Source organism: Pinus tabuliformis, chromosome 9 (assembly GCF_031772625.1).
Source record: "Pinus tabuliformis cultivar Carrire ecotype Pingquan chromosome 9, CPIR1, whole genome shotgun sequence".
Taxonomy (NCBI): domain Eukaryota; kingdom Viridiplantae; phylum Streptophyta; class Pinopsida; order Pinales; family Pinaceae; genus Pinus; species Pinus tabuliformis.
Window position 1 is genome coordinate 1,626,684,634 of NC_142307.1, and position 24,154 is coordinate 1,626,708,787.

Consider the following 24,154-nt stretch of genomic DNA (forward strand, 5'->3'; position numbering starts at 1 on the left):
CTTCTCTAGAAAGTTATGGATCCCTCTCTTTTCCTCCAAAAATAATATTAAATATACATAATAAGATCTATAAGTCTCCTTGAAGGAGGGTGCTTCTCATCTAGTGTCTTACTTTAGGTTTGGGGAATATCCTAGACTTTTCCTTGCACCATATGTCACCTTCCTAGTTTAGGCACTCTTCAAGAATGACCATCTAGAAGTTTCCTTTTCCCAAAATACCAGTAGAACTCAAGCAAAGGTGGAGTGCTCCTCAAATTATGCCATAATCCTTTGTTAAAATAATGCACATCTTCCATGTGTCTTCTCTCTAGGTAGGGTGTTCCTCAAATAGGGTGGTTTAGCCTTTGACCGTTCCTTCTTTTCCTTGAAAAGGACCTTGGAACCTCGCTAGTTGTAGCTCTCCTCTTCTTTGATGCATGTGTGCCTCAACTATGCCATGAACCCTTGCAAGAATCTCCTAGGATGATTGATGCTCTTCCTAGGATGCTTCTTTGACCATTGAAGAAGGGTCGTAGATGTCATTTGTCACTATCTTATGAAGGGCGTTCTCGAGAAATCTCATTACTTTTTAAACCATGCCAAATGCCCACTAGGTGATGAGTCATGCCTCCAGATGTATAACTTTGCAACAGGAAGTGTTAAATGCCTCGAAAGTTGCTCCTCAACGGAAGACTATGCATCAAATTATGTGGAAAGAGATTCTAAAGCAACATCCATCATCAATTACACAATATCATGGTGTTCTAGCCTATTTAGGGGGTAACACTTGACAATACTTTTCCCTATATTGTTTTATTTCTATTGTCAATGGTTGTCAGGTAGGTTCTTTTTGTGCTATTCAGATTTGGAGATTGGAACACTGCAAATTGAGGTTTAATTGATTTTGAGGGTGACTGGGTTTCAGGTTATGGAGAATGGCATTAATTACATTGTTTCATTGGAGGGTCAGAAGACAGGATTCTATGCAGATCAGCGTGACAATCGGCTTCTGGTGCGCTCACTTTCAAAAGGCAGGACAGTTCTTGATGTCTGCTGTTACAGTGGAGGTTTTGCACTTAATGCTGCTTTTGGAGGTGCTGTTCATGTTACTGGTATGGACCAATTCAAACCTATGGAGGTTCACTAGTTCATCCAAATTTTTGTGATGTCTGTGTTTGAGAGATTTCATTTTTGATTTTGAATCTTGATAGCCATGATTAAGTTCTCATGGAGTGGATGCTTCAGTAAATGTGCCAAAACATCTGTTTTTTGTTATGGCAGGGCCACTTTTCTTTGCTTGAGTGCTGTCTTCATCTTAAAAGAAACCATATTTGCATGTTTTCCTGCAATACACTGGTCAGATATGTTGTCCTTTTGGATGTCATAAATCATATAAGATACAAATGAGTGCACCAGTGAACGTTAGCACTATTGGTTATTGCATGTACCTTTACTTATTCTTTGATGCTGTATATTAGGTATTGACTCTTCATTACCTGCCTTGGAACTTGCGGAGGAAAATGCCAAACTAAACGATATCAGCTCTAGCAGAATTTCTTTTCTAAAGGAAGATGCAACTAAGTTTATGAAAGCAGCAATTTCAAAAGAAAAATCTTGGGATTTGGTTATCTTGGATCCACCAAAATTAGCACCAAGCCGAAAGGTTTGTAAGTTATTTAGAGTCCTACAATGGGGAAAATAATATTATGGTCTTGGTCATGCTTGATATTGTGAATAAGTCTTCCATTGGAATTGTTTCCTTTTATATATTCTCTGAACTGACATAAATACGTTTCTATTCTTAGTCAAAATTTATTGGAATATTGCTTGTGTCACTTATAACCAGAAATTCTTAGGTACAAGTCAGGAATGACATGAATCACATTAATGTAGAAGTTTATTATTTAGGGCCTAGGCTGTGTTTTACTCTGAAAGAATGACAACATTAAGAGGGCTATATATAGAAAATGTATGTTTAATATATAATATGCTATGTTATATATTTATATTACAGAATACATCAGTATATATATATATATGAAGTATTAATATTAATAATGGGCATGTTATACTTGTAATATATTTGTAAACAGAGTATGGTGTAGTGGCAAGCAGTGAATTGATGGGGCTTGTATTAGCAGGGAGACTTGGGTTCAAAACTCCTTAGTGAGTGCAGACAGGGCAAGTGCAAGTATGTTTAATATATAATATGCTATGGTATATATTTATATTACAGAATACAGTAGTATATATAAATGAAGTATTAATATTGATAACATGTTATACTTGTAATATTTTTGTACACATAGTATGGTGTAGTGGCAAGCAGTGAATTGATGGGGCTTGTATTAGCAGCGAGACTTGGATTCAAAACTCCTTAGTATGAAAATTCCTACACTCAAGGAAACCCTACTGCAGAAAATCTGAATCTACTTCACCTACTTGATTTTTAAATTATATTCATCAAGTTATTCTTCTGAATACTGAAGCAAATTACTTCTGCAGCCTAAACTAATTAAATATTTGATCTCATGAAACAGAAAACAAAGAAAAGAACAAGATACATAGGACACACTTGTTTTTGGACACAATAGTCCTCAGAAAAATCCAATGCGGGAAAACCGGTGCAGCAGCTTTGAGGGTTTATTATTATGCAGGAAAAATATCTGAATACAAATCTAGGATGCTCATCTAGCAATCCTTTACCTCACTTCACTCGACAGAATTCCGGCTGATTCGACACAAGGCTGGGTAACCCCGGTTATTTTTGCACTAGCTTTGCATCAGCCCTGCGTCACCTTCTCTGCCCTCTGCGTCAGCGCTCCCGGCTGTTCTAACAGTTCCCAGCAGTTCCCGCCAGTTCCGACTGTTTCGACAGTTCTAGATTCTGCATGATAGGCAACTTTTCTGCTCTAATCTGGCCCTTCTGGCTCCGCGTCAGGACTGCGTGGGCCTAGACTAGCCCAGCGTTAGCCTTTCCCGGCTACTGCGCTGCCTCTCTGCAAACTCTCTCCGCCTCTCTGTCGGTATTCTCCAGAAAGTCCTCCTTTCGGATTTTGACTGTCCCTCTGCTGCAGAATGATCACTTAGTTCAAATTTCTCAGCTTCCTAGCTCCAAAAATAGAACTCCAGATCAATTCTCTATGTGTGTGTGTGTTTCCAAATGAACCCCAGGCCTCCATTTTATACTTTTCCTGTTGAATCTTCAACGACTGAGATTAAGTTTCTAATCAACGGTTAAGATTAAAACATGACTTGATCTGCCTTCTAGATCATTTTCACCCATAATTTAATTAATACCCATTAATATTTCAATTTCCCTAAGTTTAGACTTCCATTAAAAATATTAATTATTTTAATAAAATACAATCCAGGTGGAATTTCACCAAATTGTTTCTAGGTTCCTTAGAACTCATGTGTCTTAGTCTCTCCACCAATTTTCAAAGCTAGAGCACTTCCGATGCTACCAAAAACTAACACTCCCTCTTAGCAAGGAAAATGCTCTAGCAACAATGTCCACCTACATGCTGCTCTATTTTTGAAGCACCTCCTTTCTGCACTGCTACTGCCACCAACACTGTGCTACTGCTGCTATTGTACTGCTACCCATGACACTGCCATTACCACTGCTACATCTGTACTACAACTTGTTGATTTGGGGTAGCATCAGATGTGCTCTAGCCATGAAAATTGGTGGAGAGGCTAAAGCACATGAGATCTCCAAGACCCAGAAATGGTTTGGGCAGATTCTATCCGGTTAAGGAGATATTAAAATAATTAATATTTTTAATGGAGTTCCTAAGTCTAAACTTAGGAAAAATAAAATATTAATGGGTATTAATATAAAATTGGGTTAGAAGGTTCCAAAAGTAATGGATCAAGCCAAATCTAATCTCAGCCGTTGATTAGAGATTTAATCTCGGCCGTTGATGGACCAACGACAAAAGTATAAGAGGAGGCTTGAGGGTCAGTTGGAGAACACACCAGAGTGATCAGTCATTCATTTTTCTAGAGCGGGGTTGCTAAGCAAAGTTGAATCAGTGATCAACAGTGAGGGGCAGTGGGTATGAGGCAGAGAGGCAGGGACAATATTGGGAGACTAGCACAGAAGCAGAGAGAGCGAGAGCAACAGTCAGTCTAGGCTACGCAGAGCCCAGCAGAGACGGGGCAGAGGCCAGAGGGCCTACGTCATCCACGCAGAGGGCTGCAGGAGTGACACAGAGGGTCCCAGAGGCTGCGCAGTGCCTCAGAGGGCTGACGCAGAGGATTCTGAGGCTGATGCAAAGCAGCGGAGGCTGATGTAGTGCTTCAGAGTTGTTGGAGAGGGTTTCGTGGGACAGGTTTTTTGAATACCTGTTTGTGAATAGAGAGGTATTATTGTCGATTGTTTTTCTCTATCGAGTGAGCCAGTTTGGCACCCAGTTGTACTCAAGGAAATACTGCATAATAATAAACCCTCAGAATAGCTGCATTGGTTTTCCCGCATTGGGTTTTTTCAGGGACATTTGTCCAAAAATAACAGTGTCACTTGTGTGTTTGTTTTCTTTCAGCTGATGATCTGTAGATGTTGAGATTGTATTGTGTTTATTTCGTTATTTATATGTTTTAAATAACTTGTTCGAATTTAACAAGTAGAAGAAATAAACCAGAAGAATACATATTAAATTTCTAACAGATAGACTTAGGAATTTCAACATGGTATCAGAGCGTGGTTGCAAATCACAGGAGGGCTGAAGGCATCAATGTTGATTTGGGGTAGCATCGCATGTGCTCTAGCCATGAAAACGGGTGGAGAGGCTAAGGCACATGAGATCTCCAATACCCAGAAAGGGTTTGGGCAGATTCTAAATAATTTGGGAGATATTAAAATAATTAATATTTTTAACGGAGTCCCTAAGTCTAAACTTAGAGAAAATAAAATATTAATGTAAATTAATATAAAACTGTGTTAGAATTGTCAAAAGTCATGGATCAAGCCAGATCTAATCTTAGTTGTTGATTAGGGACTTAATCTCGGTCGTTGATTTGTCAACAAGAAAAGTATAAGAGGAGGCTTGAGAGTCACTTGGAGAACACACCAAGAGATCAAGATTTCAACTTTCTGGGGCTGGGTTTGCTGTGAAAGTTGAGAGAGTGATCAAAGTTGCAGCTGAGGGGCAGTGAATACAGAAGCAGAGAGGCAGGGCTAGCATCGGGAGGATCAATGCAGTAGTCGGAGAGAGGGATGCAGAAGCAGCCAAGGGTTCACGCAGAGCCATCCAAGGCTCATGCAAAGGCAACCAGAAGCTGCGTAGTGCCTTAGAGGGCCAGCGTGGGTGACGCAAAGAGCCAAAGGACTGACGCAGTGCCTCCAGAGGCTGACGTAGGCCAAGCTGGAGTGATGCTGGGCTAACGCTGGGCCAGAGAGACGCTGACACAGTCCCTAGAGGCTGACGTTGGGGTTTCATGGGGCAGATTGGAGCTGTGAAGTTGCCGGAGTGTTTATCTGGGGTTTCAGCCAGAATATTTGCTTCTGAGTAGAGAGGTACTACTGCGGAGATTTTTCTCTGTTGGGTGAGCCGAATTTGGCACCCAGATTGTATTTTGAAACTGCCTAATAAATCAAACCCTTAGATCGCTGCACCGATTTTCCCACATTGGCTTTTTCCGGGGACATTAGTCCAAAAACAACGGTGTCACTTGTGTGCTTGTTTCTATTTCCTTCAGTTGATGATTTGTAATGTGTTGAGCATGCACTTGTATTTATTTCCAGTATTTACACGGTAAATAACTTGTTAATTAACAGAACAAGTGGGTAGGAATAAATCAGAAAGTACATGAAGGGTTTCTAACGTGTCAGACTTAGAAATTCCAACAATCAGCCAAGCAGAGCATTTGCAGCAGAATCAGCTGTCCCAGGTGACAAGAGCTGATCCTTGCAGAGAGCGACAGAGGAAGGGTTGATGCAAGGGGACTGCGTCATTAGTCCGGGCCAGAGAGAGGCCAACGCAGAGGTTAAGGAGGGCAGAAAGAGGCTCACACAGAGCCACACAGAGACCAGGAGGGTTGACGCTGTTGGCTGAGGGAGTTGTTTTGCCAGTGCCGAGATTACGCAGAGCCTAGAGGCTCAGTCCTTCAGTTGCTGGGGCATAGGAAGCTGTGGGCAGTTTGCGGGAGCAAAGCTGGTGGGGTACTATGGGCAGAACAATACCTAACAGGGCAAAACCAAGGTAGAGGGAGTTGCTACCGAGGCAGATTTCTAGCCAAGGAATCCGGATCAGTGTTGTGGGTGCATAGAAGATCGGAGAAGTGCAACTTTACGATTGGCAGTAGGATTTCAAGAAAGGAAATCGGGACTCAGAGGGACTCTAGCAGAGAACTTCCAGGCGGGAAGTAGAGAGACTCAACAAGATTCGAAACGAGAACTTCCAGGCGGGAAGTAGAGAGACTCAGTAGGAGTCAAAGAGAGAACTTCGGGAGGGAGGTAGAGACTCAGAGGAGTCGAACGAAAGAGCAGAGAGATGGCCATGAATGGATTGAGGGATCAGGACAGGCTAGACGGGGCGTCCAACTTTGTCGTCTGGAAGGTCAGGATCTTGTCTGTTCTGTTGGCCATGAGTGCTCATGTACCTCTAGAGAAGAGGTGGGGAGACATCGAGTTGTAGTCAGGAAGACTGTAGGCGATGAGGGGCAGGATCCTTGAGGTACCCAACCTCTTGGATTATACCTTGCTACAGGAGCCCCAAAGAGAGAGTAGCAGGACTGGTGGATGTCGGTAGAAACGGATGTGGATGAAGCGACAGAGAGTGCTACAATGCAGGAGTCCCCTGGCCGTGCGAGGCTAGCAGGCTGCAACAATGCGAGAGGCATGTAGAGTGTTGCACCAGTGCAGGATGGCACAGAGAGGTGTGGAACGGTGCGAGATGCAGGGAGTTGTTGCAGCAACGTAGAGGTCAGAAGAGGGAGCACTTGTTAGCGGCAGAGAGAGCTTCAGTATCGGGAGTGTTTCTAACCTGACAGGGATGTTAGAAGTTGGGTGGATCAGTTACTTACTTCTTAGTAACTGAGTTGCAATGCAGTAGCAGTTGGCAGTGGCATGATGCAACATGATGGGAGGGGGATGTAGTGCAGATGCAGTGTTGGGAGGATGGACCAGTAGTAGCACGGATGCAGATGGAGCTGCTGTACGGTTGCTGCAGTGGCAGTGGCAAGGCCATGGGCAACAGTGCAGGATGCAGTAGTGCAGAGGATGTTTGGCGGGGAGGCCTAGCATCAGCACAGGTACCGGTGTCGTATAATCAGAGTGATGCTCAGTGTGGAGTATTACTAGAGCACAATCCTCGGTAAGAGGGAGTGTTGATTTGGGGTAGCATCGGATGTGCTCTAGCCATGAAAATTGGTGAAGAGGCTAAAGCACATGATATCTCGAAGACCCAGAAATGGTTTGGTCAGATTCTACCCGATTAAGGAGATATTAAAATGATTAATATTTTTAATGGTGTTCCTAAGTCTAAACTTAGGAAAAATAAAATATTAATGGGCATTAATATAAAACTGGGTTAGAAGGTTCCAAAAGACATGGATCAAGCCAAATCTAATCTTAGCGGTTGATTAGAGATGTAATATCGGTCGTTGAAGGACCAACAAGAAAAGTATAAGAAGAGGCTTGAGGGTCAGTTGGAAGATACACGAGAGTGATCAGTGATTCGATTTGCTAGAGCGGGGTTTCTAAGCAAAGTCGAATCAGTGATCAGCAGCGAGGGGCAATGAGTACTGGGTAGAGATAGTGTCGAGAGACCAGCACAGAGGCAGAGAGCGAGAAACAACAGGCAGAGTAGGCCATGCATAACCTAGTAGAGACAACGCACAGGCCAGAGGGCCTCCGTCATCCACGTAGAGGGCTGCAGGAGTGACGCAGAGAGTCCCAGAGGCTGCGCAGTGCCTCAGAGGGCTGACACAGAGGGTTCTGAAGCTGACATAGAGCAGTAGAAGGCTAACGCAGTGCTTCAGAGTTGCTGGAGAGGGTTTCGTGGGGCAGGTTTTCTAAATAGAGAGGTATTATTGTCGGTTGTTTTTCTCTGTCGGGTGAGCTAGTTTGGCACCCAGTTGTACTCAAGGAAATACTGCATAATAATAAACCCTCATAATAGCTGCACTGGTTTTCCCCCATTGGGTTTTTCCAAGGACATTTGTCCAAAAATAATGGTGTCACTTGTGTGTTTGTTTTCTTTCAGCTGATGATCTGTAGATGTTGAGACTGTGTTGTGTTTATTTCGTTATTTATATGTTTTAAATAACTTGTTCGAATTTAACAAGTAGAAGAAAGAAATCAGAAGAATACAGATTAAATTTCTAACAGATAGACTTAGGAATTTCAACACAACTCCCTCTCAAATGCTGCATCTGCTATGCTGCTAGCACTACCATTGCTAACACTACATCCGTACTGCAACTCAGTTGTTGAAACAAACAATTGAAAAACATCCAAAATTAGATGAACTTAACTGTGTTCAGCATAATACAATGAATGTTGGAGTCTGACTGCCGTTGACCCTCTGAATCTTTTGCGCTGCTGCTAACTTCCGCACTGTGCCATCCGAACTGCTGCCAACCTTGCTCTATGCTGATCAGTCTTTGGTCCCATGCCACTGCATCTGTCCTCAAAACACTCCACTGCATCATTTGACACTAAGTCCATCTTGCTACTGTTGAACCTTGGGCTCTTGTAGCAAGGAATTGATCCAAGAGGTGGACTCCTCAAGGATCCTGCCCACATGTAGCCCTCCCAACCACAACTCAATATCGCCCCATCTCCCTCCTGGAGATGCCTGGGCACTCATGGAAAACTCATCCTCATCTATCTTCGCGACTGCAACCTTTGGATCATGCTTCTCGTCCTTATCCTCTTGCTTCAAAGGACACTGAGATGCAAAGTGACCCATCTTGCCACATCTGAAACAATTCACCTTCGAAATGTCCTTCTTCCACTTCAGCTTTTGCTGCCACTTAGATGCTAGAGCTGTGTTCTCCTCCTCCTCCTTCGTCTTTGTGCCACTCCCATTGCTGCCATTGAGGTTGACCTTCACTAGGTCTCTCCTTAACTCCTCCTGTTGAAGAGTCGCCCACATCTCCTCCCATGAAGGTAGTTTTTCTCTACCCAATATGCTTTGGATGAAAACTTGCCATTCATCCGAGACTCCATTCAAGGCTATCCTCATCATCATGGTTGGCTGAGGAGTGGACCCCACTGCAACAAGTTGGTCTGTAGTGTCCTGAAGACGTTGAAGATAGAGGTTCACCCCTTCTCATTTTTGCATCAAATTCCACTGCAACTTCTACTCCAAATACATCTTCCGTTGTTCGGAAGAGCCTTCATAGAGTGAAGACAAGGCTTCCCACATTTCTCGTGTTGTATCCTTGCCCTGCAAGTGTGAGATCACATGATCTCGAACTCCATCGAGAATGAGTCTCTTTGCCTTCCCTTGCTCGGCCTTGTACTTCTTCCTTTGATCGTTGTTAGCAAGAACAACTACCACACTTTTGACGTAGGCCTCGAGATCGTATTCTTCCAGAACAACTAAGATTCTGGTCTTCCATATGACATAGTTGGAGGCTCCTTCCAACCTGTCCTGATCTCTGAGCCCATGCGATGCCATCTCACTCAACTGTCAAACTGACTCCTCTAGTCACTGCTTAGCACTGCTCAACAAGTGAGAAATTCTTTCTTTCTGGTGAAAGTTCTTTGAGGAGAAAATTCCCCTTCTACGTGTCTTCGTTCTTTTCTAGCGGATTTTTGCCCTGGCAAAAACTGCGCCCTTCAAGCACTGCGCTGAGGCTCTGCGTCACTCCCTCTGCCTCTACAAACTCACGAACTAGAAATCGTACCTCTCTGTCGTCTAACTCAGAGAGAGATTTTCTTGGATCAGCATCCAAGCAAGGACTGCGCAATCCCTTCAAGGGGATTTGAATTGCTGTCAAGTGCAGTTTTCGACCTCATTGCTCAGTACTAGATTTGCGCTTTCTGTTTCAAAATCAATCCTTTGATACCATGTGAAATTTCCTACACTCAAGGAACCCCCAACAAATTTGAACTTCACCTACTTGATTTTTAAATTATATTCATCAAGTTATTCTTCTGAATATTGAAGCAAATTACTTCTGTAGCCTACACTTTAAATATTTGATCTCATGAAACAGAAAACATAGCAAAGAACAAGATACATATGACACACTTATTTTTGGACACAATAGTCCCCGGAAAAACCCAATGCGGGAAAACCGGTGCAGCAGCTCTGAGGGTTTATTATTATGTAGGAGAAATATCTGAATGCAAATCTAGGATGCTCATCTAGCAATCCTTTACCGAGAAAATACTGGCGGAAAATCTGAGTGAGTTTTACCTCACTTCACCCGATAGAATTCCGGCTGATTTGACACAACACTGGCTAACCTCGACTATTTCTGTGCTGGCTCTGCGTCAACCCTGCGTCACCTTCTCTGCCCTCTGCTTCAGCTCTCCCGACTATTTTGGCAGTTCTTGACAGTTCCAGCAGTTCCCGACAGTTTCGACAGTTCTTGACAGTTTTGGTTGTTCCAGCAGTTCTGGATTCTGTGTGACAAGCAACTTTTCTGCTTTGCGCTGGCCTTTCTAGCTCTGTGTCAAGACTGCATGGGCCAAGACTTGCCCAGCGTCAGCCTTTCCCGGCTACTGCGCTGCCTCTCTACAAGCTCTCTCTGCCTCTCTGTCAGTATTCTCCAGAAAGTGCTTCCAGATTCTCTCTGCCGCACTCATACAGAATGATCACTTAGTTCGTATTTCTCAGCTTCCTAGCCCTAGAAATCGAACTCCAGATCAATTCTCTCTCTGTGTGTGTGTTTCCAAAGAACCCCAAGCCTCCATTTTATACTTTTCCTGTTGAGTCGTCAATGGCTGAGATTAAGATTCTAATCAACGGCTAAGATTAAAACATGACTTGGTCCGCCTTTTAGATCATTCTCACCCATATTTTGATTAATACCCATTAATATTTTAATTTCCCTAAATTTAGACTTAGGTACTCCATTAAAAATATTAATTATTTTAATAAAATACAATGCGGGTGGAATTTCACCAAACGGTTTCTGGGTTCTTTAGAACTCATGTGCTGTGGCCTCTCCACCAATTTTCAAGGCTAGAGCACTTCCGATGCTACCAAAAACTAACACTGAGTGAGTGCAGACAGGACAAGTGCAAGTCTTGAGTGAATTTGACAATATAGATACACCCCTCATAGGACTGCAAATTAGCCAAAGATTTTTTATAAGTAGTGTTGCCCCACAAAAAATGATGATCACATTATACTTGTAGTTTTTTATATTATAGTTAGTATTAAAATTTCAATTACATATTGGTGACCTACCATATTAATAAAGAGTCATATTGAGAAAAAAGTGAATACATAGCACTGGCACACCATAAAGAAAGCGCTGTGTATTAATGAAGATAGTTTATGGCGTTTGGTCTTCATCTCTTATGGGCATATACACTGTAACTAAAATATCTTTTTATGTGAATAGTATCAGGCAAGACTTCTGGAGTATCTACAGAAGCCATTTAAATGGTTACTGTGGATACTAAGGAAATCATGCATTCTGAAAAAGCACACCACATAAATCTTAAAACTTTAATTGTTGAAAGCAATTCTCTCTTTTCTGCAACTTTGTGTATGCTGCAATTAATTTATGCCATATGTATCACAGCCAGGTTCATGATGTCTATGAGCCATATAGTAATGGGTTTCTTGGAAATTGACCATGATATAGTCTCCAGCCACCGAGAGGAAGCAGAAATTGTTGGGACGTGCTGATAGAATCCATTTGAGATAAATGTAGGCAACATGCAATCACTAGGTGTGCTGATAAAATTCATATGATAGAAATTTGTAGACAACATGCAATCACTGGGGGTGCTGGGAGAAATACACTGCAGTGGGTAGGGAACTGACATTCCTGATGCAGAACAGGTCTGCCTCAATTTTAAAAATTCGACTGTTTCATCTCCGCTTCTGGTTCTGTATATCTGTGGAACAATTGATTGCTCAAGCCATAAACATAAAAATTTCGGTTGAGTATAAGTTGGTAACGCACTTAGTAATTATTTGAGGCCACAGAACAGAAAAAATAACACAGAACTTGACAGGCAGTTCTGCTTCTTGTCTGGAGCCTACCCAAAACCTAAAAATTACACAATCCAACTGTTCAAGTAGAGGTTTACATCACTGAGAATTTAAGATACATGGTTAAACTGGGGATTGTTAAGAGCATCTTAGCAGTTATTGATATGAAAAGGGATTAAACAATATATAGCATAGATCATTCTGCTTCGAAAAAATTCATTCTCTCAGATGTCTCTCTAGTTATTAAAGTTATTTCAGATCTGGTTTATGGTTGGAAAAGTGTGCCCTAAGGGCTAAAACATTTGGCATAGGTTTGGTATCTTTCCTCTTGTGCTGTTTAGTATGTTGGGTTGCAGTAGATGAAATATTGTCCACTGTTTGTTGCAGTAAATCAATATTTCAGATAAGGCCTTAGCTTGAAGTTCACAAGGATTAGATTTGGGAGACCTCTGGTAAGAGAGGTGAATTTTTTCGTTTTGCATTAAAAGTCAAAGAATGCAAAAAGTTCAACATAAGGTGCATGGGTTGCCTTCACAATTGATGTTTGATGCAATGCGCCCTTCAAGGAATGCCTTAATGACTCCACAACTTAAGAGACATCATGAAAATGATATGCCACTTTTGTTGGTTATTTTCCTAAGTGAAATCATCTGAACCACTGCACCTAAGGATCCTAAGGCTCCTCATAATGATGGCATATTGAATGATCTATTTTGTTCAATGGTTACTGTTACCCACCAAAATGGGTAACTCTATAGGAGAAAACTTTTACTCCTATCTTGGACAGTGAGCGAGCCACCAGTGCTACACATTGCTCAATGATGATGATATGCCACATTCCTCCACCATTTTCATGGGTCATACACCTCTCACCATCCAACATTCCTCTTAAATGAAGGTGGGCTACCACTTGGCAGGTACTTTAACCATTTTGCAATCAAGTGTTTTTACTTAATGTTTTGGGCATTCTAACATGGATAAAGGGGTGATCTGGATGATTGATTGATCTTGACTGTAAACTTGTTCTCTCACCTTACTAGGGGGGTTAGTCTTTAGCCCTAGTCTAGTGGGACCTCCTCTAAGGCCTTAGGGTTATAGGAGGGGCACTACTTGGGAAACTTGGATTGAAGTAGCATGTCCATAACCATTCCATACTTAACATCTTTCATCTTTTCCTTGATACCACCTCCATCCTTCAGGTTAACTGTCATTGGTTCATTAGGATTTGGCACTCATACATCCACATCGTTGAGTAGGGCCGAATTTTTTTTCCTTGAAATTCGATGCAACTACAAGAATGATAAAAGCATAAGATGGCCACAACAAAAGAAAAGATAGGTTAAAATGCAAAAGATGGCAGGGACATAATTAGCGCATGGGAAAAAGTCTATAATGAGCTCTATCCCCCCTCATTAGCCATCACCTTGTTTCTGAGCACTTGATGCTCCATCTCATCATAAGGAACCCTTGCATGTCCCAACCTTGATGTGCGAGAAATCGACTCATCTTAAAGGGGTAAATAAATGCTATATCATAAAAAGGAAACTTAGACCCTTGAGCTATACAACATATAAAAACATTTTCAAAAAGAAGTAAAAGGTGCCCTTGAGGGGTGGAAAAATAGGTCGAGGAAAGGGGTAACTCATGCCTCCACGATTTCCCCCTCCATTACATCCATATAGTCAGGATGTGGAGCTCCATCAGCGGGCCCCCTGGCCATGGCACTTAGCCATGAATTCGTTCCTTTCTGTTGCCACCTATTGTCACTAAAACCTATGAATTGAAGGGTTGACCTTGGAAATGTCATCATCCATTAGGGGTTGGGAGCACCTAATAGGGTTGATTATTTAACCACATCTAAAAATGTAGGGAACACTTTTACAGGACTTGGTCTAGTTAGATATTTGAAGGTCTAGTTAGATATTTGAAGGTGATCCCGGTATGAAGTATTACTATGCCCTTTGTTGAAGTTTGTAGCCTAGGCAAGTACTTCTGCATAGGCCTTGTGTCTAGGCATGCATAAGTCGCGCACATTCTCCTTAGAACTGTCACTGCAAAATCTAGCAGGCCTTGGAGAGGTAAACCCTACAAAGTATAAACTAGACAATGGGACAATAATGAGGTAGAGGCCCAATGTCACCTTAGTGAAAACCCCTGCTCTTTACAAATTTTCACTGATGGGAGGTGTCCTGGTCGAGGAGAGATCACTTAAAATAGATATGTTATGGATAAGGTATAAAGTGACATTGTTAGAGCTCATTCAAAAGATAGGCATAATAATGGTTCAAGACTTCAAAGAAGCAAATCACTCTCAAAGAAAAAGCCATAGAAAAAGAGGTTCAAGGCCAAGGGTTTTGAGGTTTTGATGATAATGGGTGCTCACAAGGTCAAGACCAAAGGGAAAGGGTTTCTTACAATGAAAATCAACTATTCCAAGGCTCATGAAACCCTCAAGAAAATCCTTAAGTTGAGAGAATGAAGACTAGGGTTTCCGTCTTAGGGCAAACACCTAGGGAAGGAGATTTTATGGATAAAATTTGAGTGGATGCCCACCAAATTGAGAGATTTTGTGGCAAAACAAGTCAACTTGATGTTTAAATTCTTAAACCTTGAAAATCCTCTTCCCTAGAAATTTGCACCAAGCCCTAGTTTTCTCCTCTATCCTTGAAAGGATCGAAATTTTAAAGGGAGAGAAAATGGGTGAGATTTTAGATTGATAACCAAAGACTTGGACTAGTGCCTTGTCCCTTGGGTATATGGAGTCATGGATGTCAAAGATAGGCCAATCTTGCTCTTAAGGAGGCTGAAATTTGATGCCCTAGCACAAATTTCAAGCATTTACCCACTCAAGGAATAATGGAGTTTTATGGGAAGAGCTTCAAAGAGTTTCACCACTAGGATAAATCTTACAATGTCATGTTTGAATAATGCATGTGGTTTTCTTCTAACTAGCATTCAATAGATACTTATAAAAAATTAGGGCACACTTTAACATAGATTAGAACTACTAATTCTATACATTCGACATGAAAAGAAAAGATCTTCAACAATAAAGCACTTACAAGAAAATTTAACAAGAAATTCCATCCTTTATTCCAAGAATAGCTCCAAAAGATGTCCAAAAATCAGTCCCAAATATCAAAATGCATCCAATCATCTAATGATCCGAGAAAAGAACAAGTGCGAGTCTCTCTAAGGAGGCCGAAATCCTAAGTGAGTGATGATGAGAGATCAAGTGAATGATATGTAATATATATGTGTCCTACTAACTCTAATTTAGCTTACAAGCCCCTAAAATCATAAAGTGATGGGCTAAAAACACCTCTAGGTCACAGACTGGCCTAATAATCAATATAACAAATGATAAAATTTCCTAAAGGAGGGTCGAAATGATGATGTCATGCATGTGTAGGCCTCTAGTGGGAATGTGTTGGGGCCATGTGGTGCCATGTGTGATGAAGAGGGCCTCTAAAATCATGATGGAGGGATTGGATGTTTTGTCTTGATGCAAATCATCCCGTGGACCCCCAAATATGAATTGGGGCACAAACTGGGTCTCATGAGTCTCCATGTGGCTAAATATCTATCTCTGCTCCAACGTCGAGGACACTAAAGATGATGCAAGCCCTCCCATGTCTCCAAAGGTGAGATAAACCTCATTTAGGCATTGGATCAACTGCCAAACCATGTGATTACTGCTGAGCCGACTAGGGCATGCTTGTCTAGGTGCATCATCTCGTGAACAATGTAGGGCAAAGTTCAAGAACTCTTTGGTGCTAAAGATGCCCATGAATGCAAATGATGCTTTATGAATGTCCAGGGTGTTGATTTTCTTAGTGCAATTAGGGTTAACATGATATTTATGAAATTTTGATAATTACTTTTGATGTATATATTCTTTTAACTTATTCCAATATATCATTCAACAATTATACTTTAGAAATTCAATCATAAAGAACAATGGAACAATAGAGATCACAATGCATGTAATGACCGTCCTAAGTTAAAGAAGTTCTTACCGAAACTGTAAAGATTGATGTAAAGATTGATGAAGCTGTGAAACGGTATTAATCTATTTGATGGAGTACTTACCTGATCTGCCACTGATGGAGTACTTACCTGATCTGCCACTGCTGTTGCGCTGATCTGCTGCAGAACTTCTCTCGTTACCGAATGACCAAACCACCCAGCCGAACCGAGTATGCCTGGATACTCAATCCAGTATGCCTCTCAACCGAAGCATACCGTTCCCCCGTGCCCAGAGACTTCAAAACAAGTAAGGCTCAATAGTTCCGAATTACAAGCAGTATGGATAATTTCCCTTCCTTCAGCACTCTCCTTCGTCCTTCAACAGCCCCCGGTTCAGTTTTCCCACTCACAGTCCCTCCCCTTCACAGGCATCGAACCCCCCTTTAAATAGCAGAGGTTCCTTCCTCTCTACGCATCTGCTCACCGCCTTTATGGAAGGATAAGATTTTGTTAGGCGGTGGCTGCTTTGTCATCATATCTACCTTTAATTGAATCAGATCCTCACCATACCGAATGGTGTCATATTAGTTATGACAGTTGGTACTTTATTTTATAATTTAGTATAAGACCATGATGATTTTAAATATTACAATTTACTTTATGTTTTATAAAATGTCAAGTTTAATCATAAGGTATATATGGTTTAGTTTATTAGTACACATTTTGGGGGGTTATATATGTAACATATGAATAACCTCAACTATATTTCTTACTGAGTGTGTATTCTTCCATTTACGAGAATTAGGCATTTAATTTACACCTTTGATAATTAATTCATTTATCTCAAATTTAGACATTCTCCATGAATAGTCGATATATAGTCGATGTGTATATATATTTATATATACTAGTGCAATGTATATGATGCATGCATATGTAGCTACCATATGCAGGCCTCACATGCATGCTAATATTAATATGTTGCTCGTGATTTGAGATGGGTTGTTACAATGCACAAAAGAAGACAATATTTACCCTGGGAAAACCCACAAAGGGGAAAAACCCAACAACCTTTTTCAATAGAGAAATTCTTCTTGTTCAATGAGAGACACCTAGACCTATGGTCAAACTTGGTCTTCTCCTCCAAGTCAAGTCACCCAATCTGATCCTGCAATTCGCTCTGCCTGTCTGACCTAGAATTTTGGCCCTCCTGCAATAGCCAGTTGCCCTAGAAATTTCGGCCCTGCAACAAGTGCCCTAATAACCCAGAAATTTCGGCCCTACAACAATTGCCCCAATAACCTAGAAATTTTAACCCCTGCAACAATTGCCCCAAAAAAATGCGAACCACAAAGAGAGAGACTAATCCACACATGTGAGTTGCAAGAGAGAGAGAAGAAATATTTCAGCCTCCGTCCTACTTCATCCTTCTTGTCCTTCACTTGCTTGCCCATAAACTTTCTTGTGTGAGAGAATGTGAATGCCCAAATATAGGAGGTCGAGATGCCTTAATATAGTAGTTTGTCTTAGGTGAATGGACGTGTTTGTTGGCCAAAGCTGATTTGACTTGGAGGGAAGGCGACTTGTCACTTTTGGAGCCAAAATTTACATTTCAAAAATTCAATTTTTTCATCTTTGAAAAGTCGCAATGGGACTTTGACTCAAAATGAATTTTCCTTTGACTCGAGCATTTATAAATATGCTTTACAATGTTAAATACAATTACATCAAGTGACCAAATGTACATTATGAAGACCGACCATAGTTACAAATTCAACATGGGGACCCATGGCTCTCAACACAACACTTGTGGTTGTCAATATGATCCTCTGGTGGACTTGGGCCCCAGTTAAGTTACCCAACTCGTAATGAAACCACTTGCCAATCACACACAATATCTAGCACTGCAACTTATATCATTAGGTACATTTAATCATTTTTGCATTTAAATGAGCCAACCTTGCAAGTAATGGGAAATGTGACACTTCATACAAAGTTCCTCTTCCAAATTTGGTAACTTAGTCATGTAATGGTGTTGACTCCCTAGGTAGGAGTGGCTAAAGGATGACCCTATTAGGTTTTTCCAACCCCCATAGGGAAGTGATATGTCCTTAGTCCTCCCTTCAATCAATAGATGTCATGTGAATAATGATGGAACAAAGGGGGAAAAGGGGTCTCAAGGCCAAATGCCATGGTCAAAGGGGTAGCAATGATGAGGAATTCCACATTCTGGGCATATAGATGTGAGGAGGGAGCAATCGTGGATGCATGAGTTACCCTGGCCTTTGTTTTTCCACCCCTCTTATTGCCTTTTGCTTTTTCTTGATTTTTCTTTATATTATTGCTCAAAGCTCTAGGAAATGAGAGCATGCTTTGAATGATGTGTAGCAATGATTACCCCCTTAGCGGTGTTAAGAAATTTACTAATAAGATCTCATTAGCATTGGCCAAAACCCTGGCAAATTCGACCAAGTGAGCCTTCACCGCTCACCTCTAGGTCTTGCATTACAATGAAGTCCTTCCAGCCTTTTATAAGCTCCATTACATATAATACCACGAGCAGAATACTATGGGTGCACAATACCATGTGCCCCAAAACCATCACTGTTTAACCTGGTCAACTTTGACTCTATCCTGAGTCAAGTTTACCTACAATTCCCCCCTTAAACTTGACTTGGGATTCCTTGACTAACTCCAGCCAAACATGTTAAGTGAGACAATCCTGCTCACTTTAGCTCTCACCCCCCTCAGAGTTTTTACCCGGGGTATTGTTAACTCGACATACCCCCTATCACCTAGGTCTAACCCAGAGTTTACCGGCGATCACTGAGGGGTACACATGCCTTACTAGGTCTTACACTAGTATGCCCATTTACATGCAATAATTTTGACTTCATTAATTTTTTTTTTGTTGCTCTTCTGACCCATCCTCTCTCATTTAATGCGGTCAAGTAGCTGCTTGCATTCAGGTGACACGTGTACATGGTCCGGAATAGTATATTGCGCTTAAACTGCCAATGCCTTTCCTGGAGGAAAAACCACTTCGCTGACGAGGAATACGCAGATCTCTTTCACTTGGTTGTATTCTTGACCTACAAAGACGGACATGTCCAGAACCCAATGAGTGGTATCAATCTGAATGCAATGGGATAACTTCTGTTGGGAAACAGAAAGCCGGAGGCTTTCGAGTAAATGCTCTCTCTGCCGCAGAAGCTTCCCACTATATTCCGTCTTCATTGGTGGGAATGGAGCACGCCCTTTTCTTCCTTCTCTGTAGGGATTCATCGGCAATTTCGCTCTGTTGGTATGGGGAATCTCGCTCTTTCGTTCTCCCTGCTCCATTCTCAACACAGAGCCGAAGGGGATTCCTCCACGCCATTGGCCGAGGAGGGTCGTAGCATAAATTATTCCTCTCTTCTCTTCTGGTTGACATTCAAAATCTTCTCACAATGTTCTTTGCGAGATTTTCATCGATCTCCACCATCGACGGCGGCTGCAACGACATCCTACAACCAGAGTAATTTACCTACACCTTGAGCACGTGAGGAGACATGTAGATATAGGAAAACCCAAAAAAAAATAGCCACGACACCAACAACCCTTTTTTGGATCAGATCTGACCAAATACGCCTTCTTCAGATATATATTGATACAGTACCTTCATACACAAATCTTGTACCATTATTTTCCAGACCCAGATATGTAAAAGGCTGCATTGATCTCATCAAGCCCTATAAACCCTTGGCATCAAAGAATCCCTTTGAAGCCAATATCTGGCTCTGATACCAGTTGTTAAGAAATTTACTGCATAACATAAATAATTACTGAGAGGAATAAATATAAAAATAATCAGCAACAACCATAAACACATAAACACACGTTTATCCGGGAAAACCCCAAATCCGTGGAAAAACCCAACCATAATGAAATTTCATTATCCTTGGCCAAAACCCTGGCCAATCCGACCAAGTGAGCCTTCACCACTCACTTCCAGGTCTTGCATTACAATGAAGTCCTTCCAGCCTTTATAAGCTCCATTACATATAATACCACGGGCATAATACTATCGGTGCACAATACCATGTGCCCCAAAACCATCATTGTTTAACCTGGTCAACTTTGACTCTATCTCGAGTCAAGTTTACCTAACAAGTGGTGGGGAAATTCATTGCCCACTAGCGACTGGGACATACAAGGGTTCCTTTCTATGATGTGATAGGGAAACATTGGTGCCAAGAACTTGGTGATGGCCATAATGATAAGGGGTAGAGCTCATGCTTGGCTTTTGCCCATGTGCTAATATTAATGTCCCAACCATCTTTTGCATTTTATGATTTTCTTTCTTTTGTTTCTTGCTTGTGTCCATGATATGTTTTTCTTCTTCTTTTAGTTGCATTAACCTCCTAGAGCAACATTTCCAGGCTGAACCCAAATATGTGGAAAAGGGGAGGGCGTGTGCTAAATCCCAGTGGACCCATGGTCAAGTGGACCCGAAAAGGGAGGTAGAATAAGGGCTCGTAATGTATGGAAGGGAGTGATAAGTGTGGAAAAGGGATAGATGGAACACGCTATCTCGATCATGGATTCCCAACTAGTGCCCCTTCCCAAAGTGATAGGCCATTAGAGGTAGTCCCACTGGACTATGATAGAAAATTAACCCCCCATTTAAGGTGAGGGAACAAGACTATGGCCAAGACTCTTTTTTCTTCCTAGTCACCCCATAATCCATGCCAAATACCCAAAATACAAACAAGCATAAGCACCCAAATGCAAAATGAATAAAGTATCTTTTGACCAGAAGCCCACCTTCTAACATGTGATCTTGACAAATGGGCGAGGAGACATATGACTGATGTAGGTGGTGGAGATATGAATGGCTTGTTACATCAACTACAAGGTGGCTCTCAGGGGTTGTTGGCTGCAGATTGGAACAGATGAATAGGAGAAAAGTTTCTCCTAGGGGTCATCCACTTTTGGTGAATAATAAGAACACTTGCTCAAGTGTGAGTAAGTTGCTGATGTAACTTAACCTAAGTCTGACTTAAGAAAAAACACATATCAATATATTAGCTTTTTAAGCTAATAAAAACTTAGGAAAAGTAAAGTAATTTACTCTAGTAAGTTGTAATCTTAGCCATTGATCTCAAGTGAGACGAGATCTAATCTCGGTCGTCAATCACTTTAAGATTAGGGTTAGGTTTAGGGTTTTAGCTCAATGTGAAGTTATAAAAGCAAGACTAGGGAAAGGGAGAAGACACACTATACAACAGAGGAGAGGAGTGTGATACTCTAATGTGCCGGGTTTGAGGAAGGTGCAAGGAGTAGCAAAGGAGACAAATCAAAATCAATCGAGGAAGATCGAAGGATAGATCTAGGGCTTGATCAGGTGGATAACTCCAGGTATATTGCTGTATATGTAATTCCTTTGTTGGGTCATCATCCTAGGACAAGAGCCCAAGTAAGTTTCGAGTCATTTTAATGGTGAACTAATTTGAATGGGTTAAAATCTGTTTGTGTCATTGTTTCATGCGATTGGTTATTTAAATTTGCTTCCGCTGAATATTTTGTTAGGAACCTAGCTATTTGTTTATTTAGTAAGTTTTCTGCTATGAATTAAATACCAGGTGTTGGGTTCATGAAATATAACATGGTATCAGAGCTGGACTTCTAAAGAAAACTGATTTCGAAATCGCAGGTGCTAGGTTAATGGATTGTTGGGGTCAGGTTCGACCACGAGCATGAGTAGAATATTTTTTTGAGGACGAAGTAAGTCAATAGAATGATTAAATAGATTTTTTTTAGGAAAGGGTTTGTTGACCAAACTTTGTCAACAGTCTGAGAAGCAGAGTACAAAGCGGTGGACCAATTTTTTTTCAAAACTATGTCATCATTCAACTTCTAGTTTTATCATTGTAAACCCAATTTCTGCAAAGTTTATTGTAAATGATGCTAGTAAGACCATTGAGCCATGTAATAACACCTAGATAAACCTATGATTTTTGTCAAAGATTTTCATTCTAGGGAGTTTTTTAACTTCCTCGAATTGCGTGTGTTTGTAAACACGGATAGTCAGCAGAGTTTTTCTCCTAGTTATAACACCAAAGTTAGGGTGGTATTGGTTGACACGATCTTAGGTGAGTCCTAATGTTTTTTCGAGTCTATGTAAAAGTGTGTTTAGGAATAATTTAGTGCATGGTTACTCATAGTTAGTCACCATGGCTAATTATTTTATTATAGACACACTTGATTTCATACTAGATCATATTGTGTTGCAGTATTGGGTAGTTTACTTCTCACTGTTTCCTATTCTAAGGGTTGAATTAATTTGTAATATCTTGATGTAAAAAAATATTTTTGTGCGTGGTTACTCATAGTTAGACACCATGGCTAAAATATTTGAGGGTGGAAAAAAACAATTCATCCCCTCTAGTCAATTAATTAAGTTTTTTGGCAAAAATTAAATAAAAAATATTAAGCTAGAAAATTAATTAATTTTAAGTCAAAAAATAATTTGAGAGATTAAATTCTCTCCAAGTTGAAAATAATAAAAAATTCGTGGGTCAAAAAAAAATAATTTTTGGAGGTCCTCCAACAAGGGAAGAATAGATTTTTAAAGAAAATTTGACCCCTTGGACCTTGGTGGTGAAGTCAAAGTGATTTTTTTGAGGATATTAGTCCAAAATATTATTTTTGGATTAATAAAAAAGGAGTTTTAAAATAAATTCAATTTTTTTTTTCAAAAATAAAAAATCAACGGTCAAGATAAAATTATTTTCAAAGCAAGATCAATAGAGGAGATTATTTTGACAAGAATCAAGCCAACTAGCCATTATTTCCACTTGGAGGGGTTTTTTCTCTCATTTTCTATATAAGGAAGCTATGAAGCTCCTCATTCCCATATTTGGATGATGTTATCTGTAATGCATGTACTAAACCTTGCTCTACTGGAATTGTATTTCTCATAATAGAAAGATTTTGGGGTTTCAAATTCAAGGTGTTCTTCTATCTGCTGATTTGTGGTATGTGCTAGTAATTTTTCACGCTCTATATTATATGCCCTTTATAATTGTTATTTTATTTGCTGCATGACGAAGCATCTATTGGTACAAATATCTTGCTTTAGGTGTTGGGTTTAGATCTACACATTTAAATCTCTTATGATCTAACAATTTATCTTTTAAGTTTGAATAGAGATCTACAGGTACGTTAGCCCTTGGTCTCCAAGTTCACAAACTGTGGGGAAGAATCGACTGTGTTTGGATTCTGAGCTTTCATTTTGCAGGGTACTTTGCATAAGGGTTTTCGCTGGTGATCCATTTACATACATCATTCATCTTAAAATATCTTGAAATTTTTTAATCTCTTTCTCTTGTGCTATAACGAAATTTACATGCTAACAAGGGAAAATTGTATTTTGTAAATATTTGTAAATGATTTTTTCTAACTTTTGTATTTTAATTCTAACACATTTTAAATTTTGTATAGCATTTGGGGTTTTATTTTTTTTTGTATATATTGGGTATTTGGCTCTCCTTTTTCTCATTCGTGGATGTGACAACTCAAGTGTTTGAAGCAACGATAAATTTCTGGGCTATTCATTCAAGAGAAGAAGGCTGACCTAGGCCCTAGAGGGTAAGATCTAGCATTTTCCAGCTCCTAGCAACTCAATGTCTAGCTGAAGAAGGAAGTCGCTAGCCCTTTTGGTCTTTTGCAGTGACTTTTTTGAGGCTTATGAGTTGCCATCAAGGGTTTGAGGGCTTGAGGCCTCATTCAGCCATAAAAGCCCTAGTTTCAGTCACAAAAAGGGATGATCCATTATTTGTCAAGGCTAACGTTTGTGTTGTAGGAGTTTGAAGAAGTTCTAGTCCATTTGAAGGTCAACTAGTCATCAAACTAGGCCTCTTGGCCTAAGGATTTGCTCTCTAACCTTGTCTTTTCCTCACTGTTTCATAATTCAGATCTGAAGTATGTTGTTAACAGCGGCATAATCTCTGAAGTAACACTCAAAACAGCCCTAAAAACACATTCATATACGCTCATAATTATTGGACATTTAATCTCAATTGAAAAAT

At 40.6% G+C, this 24,154-nt stretch overlaps 1 protein-coding gene across 1 annotated transcript in view; it reads left to right on the top strand.

Annotated features, from left to right (window-relative positions):
- The window catches only part of LOC149155049 (uncharacterized), a 235,731-nt gene that overhangs the window by 176,229 nt on the left and 35,348 nt on the right, over positions 1-24,154 (top strand). Inside the window, exons 5-6 of the mRNA XM_089444300.1 lie at positions 905-1,091; positions 1,458-1,642. Of these exons, the coding sequence (XP_089300426.1) occupies positions 905-1,091; positions 1,458-1,642 (372 nt within the window). The remainder of the gene's footprint in view (positions 1-904; positions 1,092-1,457; positions 1,643-24,154) is intronic.